This window comes from Mugil cephalus, chromosome 19 (genome assembly GCF_022458985.1).
Source record: "Mugil cephalus isolate CIBA_MC_2020 chromosome 19, CIBA_Mcephalus_1.1, whole genome shotgun sequence".
In the NCBI taxonomy this organism is placed as follows: Eukaryota; Metazoa; Chordata; class Actinopteri; order Mugiliformes; family Mugilidae; genus Mugil; species Mugil cephalus.
In genome coordinates this window covers 20,928,230-20,941,156 of record NC_061788.1, presented here as the reverse complement: position 1 = coordinate 20,941,156, position 12,927 = coordinate 20,928,230, and the positions used below count along the sequence as shown (strand labels likewise).

Here is a 12,927-nt window from a genome sequence, read left to right as displayed (position 1 = left end):
TGTATAATTGCAATATTACAATATTGCAATATTAATATTGCTTAATTTGAGGAGTTCCTAGTTCCTAGCTGGCCTGAGGTTTGTTTTCCAGGGAGCAGATTTTGGCTAGCGTGGCAGGAAGTGCTGGTGTATGTCGGTTAGCTTTTAGCCTGGCCATGACCCTCGTGTGCATCTCGCACCGTTTCTCCTGTGGTCTGTGGTATGAGGGGGCTGGCTGTTGTGTAGGCCGCTGCGTGAGTCAATCTGCCATGCTGGCGAAGGACTCTTGAGATTGAGTTATAAATCCAGACAAGCAACACGTTTGTTTTTCTGTAGACTGAGCGCTGTATGACAGTGCAGCACAGCTAATAAACTACTGTAGCTTCCTCCATTTGGGGACTTTGTTTTCATCCCTTCCTTTAAAGGTCAGCTTTGCTAGATTTGCTGCAAATTCAAACGTTATGACAAATACACTCAAATCACATAAGTCAGCTAGATAATTTTACTTTTTAAATCTTGTTTTCTCCATGTTTCAAGCCACATCACACAGATCACTCTTTACTTAGTACAAAGTAAAACAATAAAAACAGGTACTCACATCCAAAACTTGCGTATCAGTATATAACTTATATATTTCCAACAATTAATCATATTTATGATGGTCACTGTCATTCAGCTACATTTTGATACACGCCTGGTCTGCTGTGGACATTAGGAAACATTTTATTCAACAATGATTAGCAGTGTAGGAAGAAAAGTAATCTAAACATTGATGGAGAATCAGCAGACATGAAAAATCAAAGCGGCCGTTTGGTTTTGTCTCGTCTCCTTTTCCCCACAAACTTGCATCCAGTTTCTCATGCGGACTTCCCCCTGGCCCCCTTCAGTGCCCCCCTCGTATCCGTCTAATTGAAGCACAGAGTTCCCGGTGAGCGCAGATAGCTCTCCTTTCTGTGTCTTAAGACGGTAAAATACACTTAACCTTCAGATGGACTCGGGCGAGTTGGAAGGGCAGCCACCGTTTCAGGACTCAAATCTTTTTTCTCTATCAACTTAATTGTGTTTTCAATTATTTCCCCAGATTTTCTGTCTCCTGACATTTGCTGTAAGGACAGTGTTCACCGCAACTCGCCCCTTCCTCCCCCCACGACACCAGCACTCTTTTACTTTATAAAACTTTTTTCATGATCCCAAGTATTGGTCTGTCTTAGGCTTGAGGCCGCGTTAGGAGTTAAATAGTTCTAGTGTGCTTTTGAGTTTTTGTGTATTCACTTTTGAATTTACAGTGTTTTATAAGTCTTTCTCCCACAGCAATTTTCCATTTGTCGTTCACTATCTCCTCCTCCCTTCCCTACATTCTCACATCAGTTTCCTGCTGGTATTGATCCCTTCCCCGAGTCCCTCGTGATCGGGTTTTACCAGTCTCCCATTGATTACCAATGGAGGCAGAGCTGAGGTGCATGATGGGAACAAGGTGGGGGTGCAGCATAGTGAATTATGGGAACATTATTCACTAAATATATTCTTTTTCTCCCACTTAAAAACAAAACAAAACACTAGATACGTACAGTATTTCATTATCATGGAGACATAATTTACAGTTAAGACTCAGAGAATGTTCATTTCAGTCACTCATAGTTGTTACATTTCAGCTAAATTGTATATAATCGTCTATAAATAGAGAAACATTAAATTACAGCATATTGTCAGGTTCACTCATCTTTATGATTCAAGCCAGCTATACATAATTCAGGGTAGACTCTCATCAATGTGGCCCTTCTAGGGGAGAAAACAATCCGTTCTGCATAGGTGAGTGTGAACACTTAGAACAAACCTATTTAAATCAATGCTTTATTAATTTGTAGCTATGTACTTGACGAGAGGCAACGTGGGGGACTGAACCATTAAGCCAGTATCAGTCCTTATCTATGGTCAGTGGAAGTTGGTCACAGCGATCAGAGGCTAACTAACTTTCTTAGCCTCAGGATAGACCGGGCTAACACATGGGCCTTAACATGGCCTATGAATGGAGAGTGCTACTGTCAACTATCATGTCATTTGTGGAGCACTACTGTTGGCTAATAATGGATTATTTCTTATTTATTCTTCTCGGTTTCTTTTCCTTCACATCTTATATTTGTGCTCTTTTCTCATCTTTTGTCCTTCCTTCTCCTCTCTTGTGTCTTTCGTCTCCTTTTCCATATGCCTCTCCTCCCTCCATTTTTATTCATTTTTTTCCCTTTACCCCTCTCCCTCCCATCATCGCTCCTGATTTATTGTTTCTCTCCCATGCCACCAGTCATCTATCCTCATTATGTCATTCTGTCATTTAAAGTAATCTTGAAATTATGTCAAATTACAAAGAAAACTGATCTCAGTCCTTATAGCAAAAGCTGAACAATAAAAAATGAATACAGTCAAAAAGGTTAGGGTTCATATTTATTCTTTTTATTATCATTGAAAGAAAACTTTTTCAGGGTAACATTCCAGTTGTTTCTCCTTTTTGTGACGCTTCCGTAATTTTACAGTGATTGCATAGACTCCACAGGTTGTTGCATTACACCATCTTGCCCTTTTTTTAATAGATTCCTTCCTTTATGGATAATGTCATTTCAGCCAGAAAGCCTTTTTATCTCAATCCATTTCTTGTTTTTATGAAGATTTAGCTGAGCGGAGGCGAGCAGCGAGGGGACCACGTCCATCCCCCTCTTTAGTTTATTCGGTTATGTTTGGGAGCAGGTTGGCCAACAAATAGGATTTAGATGCAATGTCATTACAATAGATCTGCCAGTTGCGAAGGAAGCAGATCGATAGGCTTCAAAAATCAATCAGTCCGTCCACACGGCGGAGAGGCAGCAGGTACACGCAGATCCACAGAAAGTGATGCTGCTGGCTGAATGCAAAAAAAAACTCACATCTCGCAAATAATTTAACTTTAGGGCAACTGCAAGTCATTAAAAGGTCTTTGATCAAATCAAAGACGTGGCATTCTAATGCAGGGGTGTCAAACATACAGCCCGCAGGGCCAAGACCAGCCGGCCAGCAGGTCCAGTATGGCCCGTGGCATGAATTAGCAAAGTGTGAAAATTACATGTAAGACTTTGACTCAAATTTTTCAATAAAAGTTGCTGCTATTTCTGATTTGTCAAATAGCAACACCCAGAGCAAAACAGCTGAGAGCAATGCACCAAGATTACACTTGTTTTTCTTAAGGAATTTCATGTTTGACCCCCTTGAAATCAAACTGGACTGTATGAGAACTGAACTAAAATGAGTTGGACACACCTGTTTTAATGGTTGAACCACTTTGTTGTTTTTCATATATTATTAATTTATTCATCCTCATTCTATTTGGTATTTGTGAAAACTCCAGATTTCACACTTTCAAATACATTTTAAAACACAACCATTTGTAGCCATCGGTCAGACAATTAAGTATTTGGAACACTTGTCATCTGTTGGCTTTTAAATGAGGGTTTGGGGGTCAGGGTTAGATATTATAGTTTAATATTAGAAGATCTACTTATCAGGGCAACTTGCTGGTTAGGGTTAGAGTTATCCACTATCCAGAGGGTTAAAGGTTCAATCCACTGTACGTGGACCACATGCTAACGTGTCACCTAAGTTGATCTCTAAGTAGCTCCCAGTACTTGGCACTGGTAGGTGAATGTGTGTGTGTGTTATTATTAAATTAAATAAATCAGTGAAGACCATTTATCTCAATTGACAGTCAAATCCTCTTCAATATCAGAATTATTTTAGTATAAAGCTGTTACCTAAATAGTCTTAAATAAGTCATCATTTAAGAGCGTTTAGCAAAGATATAGCTGTAAACAACAGTGCGTCGTTGGATTAATGCTGCCAGATTATGACTGCCAGATCACCTTTTGTTGACTTAAGTGATTAAATATAGGTTTCCTCTAATGCCGGATACAAACTTAGACATTAACAGTTACAGGCAATGAAAACTGGAGATACTGTATTTTGTTGATAATATCACCTGTTCTAGATGAAAGCATCCGTAAAGTGTAGTAGCAAACTGATTTTGTGATTTTGATATGAGCTGTTAAAATGTGGTTGTGGTAAATGTCCATTGTTGATGCAAAGACTGTTCTGGAAAACATCTGGAGAATGGATGGAGTTGACAGATAGAACCAGGCCTGTCAGTCACTATGAATGTGATGGTGTCTTTACGCTCATCAATACCACAAATTTGGTTATCCAGCTAGGTGTCAGGTAGTCAAATAGTTCCATCACTGCTTGATTGTGGGCTATGAACACACCACCAGCACATGCAATATATTCACTCACACCATCGTACAACTATAGCTTTTTAGTTTAGGAAGAACAATGATGGGTGGACAGGACTGCTAAGTGTGCCCACTAAGACCATGTGTATACGCTACAAAAGCTCTCCATTTTGTCGCTAACTCCAGCACATACCTCATCTGTCTCTCTGTATTTTCCTGTCTTTACTTTCACTTTCTTTCTGTAAATCTGAACTTTTTAGTAATTCTGGTTGGGAGTCTATCTCTAATTCTGTTATCTACTGGCCCAGTCTGGCCCGGGGGATGGATGCCATCTGTAATCCATTTATCAGAGCCGGCCGCTGGGCCTTCTTCCAAATGACAGCTGGCCTTTAGCAATCTCATTATAAAGAGCACCAGGATATAGTATGGAAATATGGGGGGCGCAGGGGAGAAGAAGGGGCTGCTGACATCTGAAAAATGGACCGAGGTAGAATCACGGTGGGCAAAACACAAAATCACACCTGCACAGCTGAGAATCAGGTTGGAGGGAATACTTTGATTTCCTCCCAAAATACACGATTGTGTATCAATTTGGGATTACCTGGACCAGCACCTAGCTAGCTATCAATAAATAATAGTACACATGCACAGATAAACTTGGTTTATGAGCTAAAAAGACTTGTGGTACTCCTTTAGCCACATGCTGCAGATCATTGAGTGGTCAAGACGATTAGGAATCAAATGAATATTACGAACCTATTACTAACCTTGTGTATGCGTTGAAACTGCTGAAGTCCTTTCCTCTTGTAGCTTGAATGAGCTAAGGTTAACGGCAGCGAAGAATATGGAGATATTTATTTGTTTTTTATTTGTTTTTATCACTTCTTTATTAACTCACCGGCTTAGTCATTGAATATCTGTACAGTGTTCAGGTTTCCTCCAGCCTCTGTCACACAGTCGTGTCCTCTGTCATCATTTGCTTATCAAGGATCATGAGATGTTAACAAATCCATCGTGTGTGTGAACATCAACAGGAAGTTCACCCAGCAGTGACCACCTCTCCCGCGCTCGCTCTATTCATCACACCAAGTGTGCTCACTCACCCCCTGCTCCTGTGTGTCTTTATTGTGTGTGTGAGTAGTGAGCGAGAGCGAGCGCGTGTTCCACTGGAATACAAATCCATAACAATGCTGTGCTCGCTCATCCAGAGAGAGGGAGAAAATAAGAAATAGAAATCTGAGGGTGGAGGTGGTGGGACACAGACACACAGACACACTCTCTCTCTCACTCAGTTTTTATGTTGTCCTTATTGGGCCTTTGATCCAAGATGTGTAAGGAGCTCTCATCTCCTACTGTGACACTCTTAAAGACACGCACACACACTTTTATCGCTCACACACAGACACACTTACTCCACTCGGTGTTGCAACAGTACTTCCCCACTTTGTGCACCCTGTCACACCCACACTCACAAAAGAGGGTATTTTAGGGTCGTCTTGGCGAACACAATAAAGCGTGCACGCGCGCACACACACAGTCTGCTGTTGCACGCGTCCAAAATCTTTCCAGAGGTCTTTGAACGGGACCGTCTGTGTGTATGTGTAAATGTGTTTTCACTGTGACTAAAGGCTTTCAGCGTGACAATAAGACGTGTGCCTGTGTGTGTGTGTGTGTGTGTGTGTGTAAGTAATGATTAATACCAGGACAATAGACGTGTGCCTGTTCAGTTGCTCGGCTCACTGGAGTCTCACAGGCCTGCAGGTTTTCTTTTACTGCCTTCTAGCATGAAATGGAGAAAAAAAGGGAAAGAAAGAAATTAAAAAAGTAAAAAAGGCCCCAGATGTCCTCTGCCTTTATTTAAAACATCTCTGAAAGGGTCAAACAAATAAGGAGTCTTAAACTACTGAATGTGGGAAGTTGCTAAATCCATGAGGTTATAATTGAATGTGTTTGAAATTGATTGAAGTGAAAAGTGTAATTTATTTTTACATGTTACATCTACATTGTTGATGTCTGCAGTCACATCTAGTTGGTTACAAATGCATGTATTTGTTTGGCTTAAAACATTTGAAATACAGCATATAATACCCTGTTTACAAGATGCCAAGGCTTCCTTACATGGTATTTAAATTAAAATACAAAAAAAATACTGTATCATTATAGAATTTATATCACAGTGGGGTCATTATTATTTGATATTTGACTGAAGTATACCCAAACGTTTGGTCCAGTATGTTTAATGATGCACATCATTCTGTGAAGTTTGAAAGTCTTTTTCTTACTTTAACAAAATGATTTTCAGTGCATGCCATGGTCCACCCCAAGTCCAGGATAGAAACGACCAAATGACCAGGAACCAGCAGAACAAACAGGCGTTAAGTTAATTCTACTCTTCTCTTTCTCTTTACCAGGCTGTCTATCAAACCTTCCCCCGAACGCCAAGAAGATCTCCAACTCTTATGAGGAGCGCCGTAAACAGGCCACCGCCATTGTGCTGCTGGGAGTCATCGGAGCTGAATTCGGCGCGGAGATCGAACCTCCGAAGGGCTCGGCACGAGCCCGAACTGGTGGACAGGCACCCGAAGGTTTTGGCCTGACAAGTGGAGGGTCATCCAACTATTCACTGGCCAGACACACATGTAAGTACAGAGAAAAACAGCCCACATCCACAGAGGAGGAACACACTCACTTTTAACATGAACACGAGTGAAAAAACATACTAGCTATTACCTTAAAATGAAATCTGTGAACAAGGTAGCCCAAGCAGAAAGTGTATGTGCAGGTTTAAAGGTACATCTCATGTACAGTGGTCCCAGCTCATCGTTTTTTCAAACTCAGAATTCCCTACCTGACAAAGTATAAACTTCTTGTTGGATTAGAGGTGAGGGGCGAGATGGGATTGATTTTCACCTACCAAGCTTGACACCTTAAGGAGCTTGGCACTGTACATACACATACACATACACATACACACTCTCACACACTGTCTTACACACTGAGCCCAGCCTGTGCCATGCTGTGCCTGCAGCCTTGGACCTTGGTGGGCATCAAACCAGCACTAAGTAGAGCTGCTCTTCCGTCCCACTGCTCCTGATCTCTGATTTGTTGCCTCTGGGGGCATCCGCCCAGCGACAGAGCCTGTGCTCTCACCGATAGGCTATGGAGCGATGCTTCTTAGTTGGACCTGTACACAGCAGTCAGCTCACCTGCGTGGACTCTCCAGTCTTTCACACATACATCACAAACCCTAGGCCCATGTCGTCAGATGAAAACACCTCCAGATGTAATTGATTCCCTTGAACTCTGTGCCAAGAACGTCTCTGGTCATTGCTGTGCCCTTGACAAAGCGACCACTGGTACCCCTGAGGGGGTCAGATTTCTTTTCACTGTAGCATTATATCAGTAACTTATATTGCCATGTGCTTCATGTTGTTAAAACAAGTTAGGTAATGGATTTTAAAACAGTTGATGCCACCCAGCTTATTTTCAGGCATCTGCAAAATCCATCAAACATGTGATAGTAATAAAAATCTATGGAAAGGCATTTATTTATTAATAGATAGGAGGGCAAAATTATTATCAAAGTAGATTGGACCTCGTTTATGACAAAAAAGGAGCCACAATACAGAAGTCCATGCTGCACCACAATCTCAAGCTGCAATCGTATGACATCACACAGGACATTGTTGACTGTACTGAAGGGTAACACACTCACCATGTAGGGTAACATTTTAAGCTGCATTCAAATTACTTCAAATAAATAATGTGTTGACTAACTGAAAAAGTAATCAGAGCAAACGTTGCTTGTCTTTCATATTCATTTTTTAATGTTTTTTTGCCCAATCCATCCACCCCAACCTCTTCCTTCGCTGTATTTTTTTAGCTATAATATTTGGGTACTTCTGCTGTTATTGAGCTATTCTAAACGTATAAACCATTTGATGTATGACTATTTTATGCCATGGCTTCTCTTTGCATCTGTTTTTCTGCTTCTCTTCCTGTCTCTATCTCCCTCCTCAGTTATTTTTCCCGGTCTCATTCAGTTTGTTGTTTTTCTCCCACCTTCCACTTGCCACCTCCCCCCGACCCCCCTACTCCGTTATGAAATTGAAAGATGGATCGGTGTTGTTGGCATACAGCGCACCGTGTGATGAATGAGAGCTGTCCACCCAGAGAGAGGGAGGGTACAGAAGTCTATACAGCAGAGTATAGATTGATGTTTTCATATGTTGAGGGGGGGAAATGTAGGGGAGACGGAGGGGGAGATTGAGCTTAAGGATGGAAGGAAGGAAGGATGGACAGATGATGACAGAGGGAATGGAGGATGCTGCTGGGCAGAATAAAAGAGACAAACTGTACATCAGTGTACGGCCTCCGGACAATAACGCTCACAGTAAATGTCAAAACACCCCAAGTCCCTGCTGAGGCCCATTCACTATGAACCATGGCATTTTCAAACATTCATGAGAGCTGATTGGAAATTGAGTTTTACTTTGTATTGTAGAACATTCAGCAGGGAAAAGCAGACTTTTGCAGAGAAGTTGGGGAAATATCCACCTTGAGTCAGATGAAGAAAATCAAAATTTAATGGCATCATGATTTTCATCATTGGTGCTTTTTTGCCAATAAGTGCGATGAATTTTGGTCCATCGTGCTTCAGTAGGTATTTTTGAAGTATCTCATAATGTAATGATTTGTGTTTTTTCTCCTAGAGCAACAGTGGATGTTGCTAAGTATACGTACTATGTCTTTTTAGGCAAATCATGCACCTTTTTCAACTAATTATTAAACACAGCCGTTATAGCTGCATCTGGCAGAATATCGATTCGCAAACAGGTGAAGCTCATAGTGTCTATTCACACTTGAAATTAAAGAGAAATACATTTACATGTTACTGAAATAGGTGATTCTAGAAGTTGGGTGACTTGAGGCCCATTCATGGATTCTAGGAATCCACTTAAAGCTGCAGACTGAGAAAGAAGACATGCTCCTTTGGTTGTTATGTTTGTCTGAACGACCTAAAAAAGTCAGAAAGAGAAAATGGCATGTGTAACCGCTTAACAAGAACAGGACCAAGGAGATGGAATAAGGTGCAGACATCTTGACATACATGAGGTGTTCAAGGTGAACATCCCATTAACTTTTCTGTGCAAAAGTGCCCTGGAGGACAGACCAAGATAGAAACTGTGATTTTAGCCCCGTTTACACATGATTATGCAATAATAAGCATGTTTGCAACAGTTGTGTTTAGTATCTTCTAATTACATTTTTAACACAATGTCCGCACCGTTTCTCTCTCCTCTCTTCTCGCTCTCATTCTTTTCTCGATTCTCTCCACCTTACTCTGCAGCCAGTCCGGTCCAGCTCTCATCCACTAACCAAGTCCCCATCATTGATTTACCTTCACCTCTCATTTAAGCTCAAACAGAGGAAGAGAGGGAGAAGGGGGAAGATTGAGAAAGGAAAGCACAAAGCCTGTTAGTGCTCGTTTCGGGCTGGTACATTTTAGACGTCACCAATCTGTCACTATTTCACACTCTCTACTTCTCCATTTTACCTTCCTTCCTCGTTTCCTTCCTTCCTTCCTCTCTCCTCTTCCTCCTGGTCTAATCACCCTGTGTGTGTTAATGTGACATGTTTACTGCCCTAACTAACAGCTCATTATGGCCAACTGATGTTTTGTCAATAGCTATTGGTTCATTTGGGTGCAGGCCGGCCTCTGCCTCTGCTGTGAGAAATGGACCAGACTCCGGACCTTTTGCACTTCCTTTTCCCCGATTAAAGGGGTGGGGCTGTAAATTTGAATCTCAATCTACCCAATTACAACCCTGATTGTTAACGACCACCTTTAATTGTCCAGCGAAAAAAAATAAAAATAATGGAGCTTATAAGGGCAAGTGCTGATGTCAGATTAAGCTCCCATCAGGTTCAAAACAAACACACACACATATCATTCCCCCCAGCCCACCCACAATCACTGCTCACAGTGAACTTGGACCTCCTGACCCCTAAAGCTCATTGGGCGTTGGTGGGGTTGGGAATGTTTGCAGAATCAGAGTGAAAAGCATAAACAGAATAAGGAGGATGGCAAAATCAGTAAATTGTTCTTGGCCTATTTTGTAGAACATGTAGGTTTTTTTTTTTTTTTTTTTGTTTCATTAACTGTCTCACTTGAAATTAATATGTTAATATTTTGCCATAATTTAAAATAGAAGATAGAAAAATGAAAGCTGATACTAAACACATGGCAATGATAATAATTCTTTAAGTGAACAAAGAACTGTTTAGAAATGACAACCATGTGAAAAGGGCATGAATACATGGTATAAATAAGAATGTCATTGATTTCTGTGTGGTCTGGATTTGTAATAATCACTAAGTGGAGGTCAAAGTTCATGCAGCTCTACATCACCACTGATATTTATAGTCCACTGTTTGCATGTATATAGATGTATGTTACTAAACCATGATTGATTTTAGTTCATTCTTGTTTGCTTGCTTCACGTTGATCACGAGCTGAGGGTCAAAGTTCACCGTCCTGTCACTAATTCAGTCACACCATGCTAACAATGCACCTGTTTGAAGCCCAGTCACCACCAGCCAAAACATTTACCAGTGTTAGCACTGCTGTCTGTGTCTTACAGTCTGTATCGCCCATAACAACATAGCAGAACAATGCTAATATAGTTAGTGCTCCATCTGTCACTGCCAGCATATAATGGTCGTGCCAAGCAATGCTAACGCGGTTAGCTTCTTGCTATATCTTTCATAGAGCCATCCATAGGCTCTGCATGTGTATAGATATAAACCAATAAGGAAGGGGTTTGCCATATACGGGAGGCTGATGATGAAAAACCATGAGATCCATGTGATGAGATTAGCTGTGTGTATCTGGAGACGGCAGGACCTTTAGAGCCACCAAAGCATTCTAACAGGAGTAAATGATCTGTTTAATATTATATGTTTCATCATTTTATGACTGGTTAACATTTGCATTTCAAGTGAAAATACAATAAATGGATTTCCGAGAGTGCTCAGACGGTAGGAGATGAAAAGAGCCTCCCTAAGGTGGATGTAGATTCTCAGAGAAAGGCGTTCTGTTTTAAAATCTAACAGTTTTAATCAGGAACCACCAGTGTGCAAAGCATGTGCAAAAATTAAATTTACATCTCAGATATTTACACCTTTAGCTTGATCTTTGTTAAACATTTGCTAAAACCATTGCATGTGACGCTGCTATGGGTGAGACAGGCACAGACAGGCAGCTCAAAGGAGAATGGGGGGTGAAGCGCGGGGGGTGGCATGTATTTGGAAAAGGAGGGCGTTATTGAGGGATGGGGGATATTTTCTGGAGTCTTAATGGTCAGTCCGTCCCCACAGAGACTGGCTCAAATGTCAGGTCAGCTATGAAGTGACCTCCATTCCGCTTGCTGTCTTTATCCTCTGTGTGTGTGTTTGTGTGTGTGTGTGGTTCAAAAGTTGGAACATTTTAACCCAAATCTTATTTGAAATGTTAACATTTATTGTTTTTACTTAACATGAAGATAGGATTTCATTATGAAAAATGTCTTCGTTTCAAACTGCTCCCTTGGTGCTATAATGGAGCAGCTACGTTGCATTGATGGGCGTGGCTATAGGTGATATTGAGCTGATATGTAATAATGATGTGTTTAAATGGTGTAGATTGATTTTAGAGATTGGGATCAGTAATCAAATTAGTAAATAAATTATTCATCTTAATTCAATTTTTGTCCCCAAATTAGTCATGCCTGCATATTGCAGAATAAAACGCCATAACAGATAATTAAATCATATAAAATGCTTTGCTAGAAGGTGAACATAACCTCAGAGGGTTTTCAGATAAAATCCCGACTGACTCCACTCTGATTCTGTTTGCAGGCAAAGCACTGACCTTCCTGCTGCTGCAACCCCCCAGCCCCAAGCTGCCTCCCCACAGCACCATCCGGCGCACCGCCATTGATCTAATTGGTCGAGGCTTCACTGTTTGGGAGCCCTATATGGACGTGTCGGCTGTGCTCATGGGACTTCTGGAGCTGTGCGCCGATGCAGAGAAGCAGTTGGCCAAGTGAGTCCACGGGCACACGCACATAAATTGAATTAAACAAATTTCCTGAATTCTGGTCAACTATTATATGAAATCAAGTTAAAGGACTTGACCTTAGGCTTGTATTGACTTGGGCTTGCTTCATTTAAACATATAACTCAAGGACTTGTGACCTGACTTCAAGCGCTTGAGTAGGTTAGCTAGGCTCTGGTTTTAACAAGACTTAGCACTTGACTTGGACGTTCCCTGTTCGCACCAGGGTTTATCGTGGTTCTTGGGTAATTTGATGTCTAATTGGCATCACTAATGTGTTAAGTATGTCCATTCACACCGGGTCTTAGAATGTGTCTCCATATGTGTCTTGAGTGGCTGCTGTTAGTATGACCCTCCCTCCATCCAGAATATCATCTGTGTATTTTCTCTTTGTGTGCTTGAGCATCCACCTTTTTGTTTGAGATAATCTGTAGTACTCCCCTACTTTCAAAGCTCTGGATTCGGTCATGCAGCACCCAGTTTCTAAAACTGTTGGGTTGACTGCAGCTGCTAAAGTGGTCTGAGCATCTGATATTAAGGTGCATGTCGGGTGCCTTCTGACGTCTACTTGAAGCTTTCCACTTGTGATCAGATCTTCCA

General features: G+C 41.3%; 1 protein-coding gene across 3 annotated transcripts in view; it reads left to right on the top strand.

Annotated features, from left to right (window-relative positions):
• The window catches only part of LOC124996404 (WD repeat-containing protein 7), a 92,663-nt gene that overhangs the window by 62,213 nt on the left and 17,523 nt on the right, over positions 1-12,927 (top strand). For all 3 annotated transcript variants that reach the window (XM_047569384.1, XM_047569385.1, XM_047569383.1), the window contains 2 exons: positions 6,641-6,868; positions 12,129-12,315. In XM_047569384.1, coding sequence (XP_047425340.1) covers positions 6,641-6,868; positions 12,129-12,315 — 415 coding nt within the window. The remainder of the gene's footprint in view (positions 1-6,640; positions 6,869-12,128; positions 12,316-12,927) is intronic.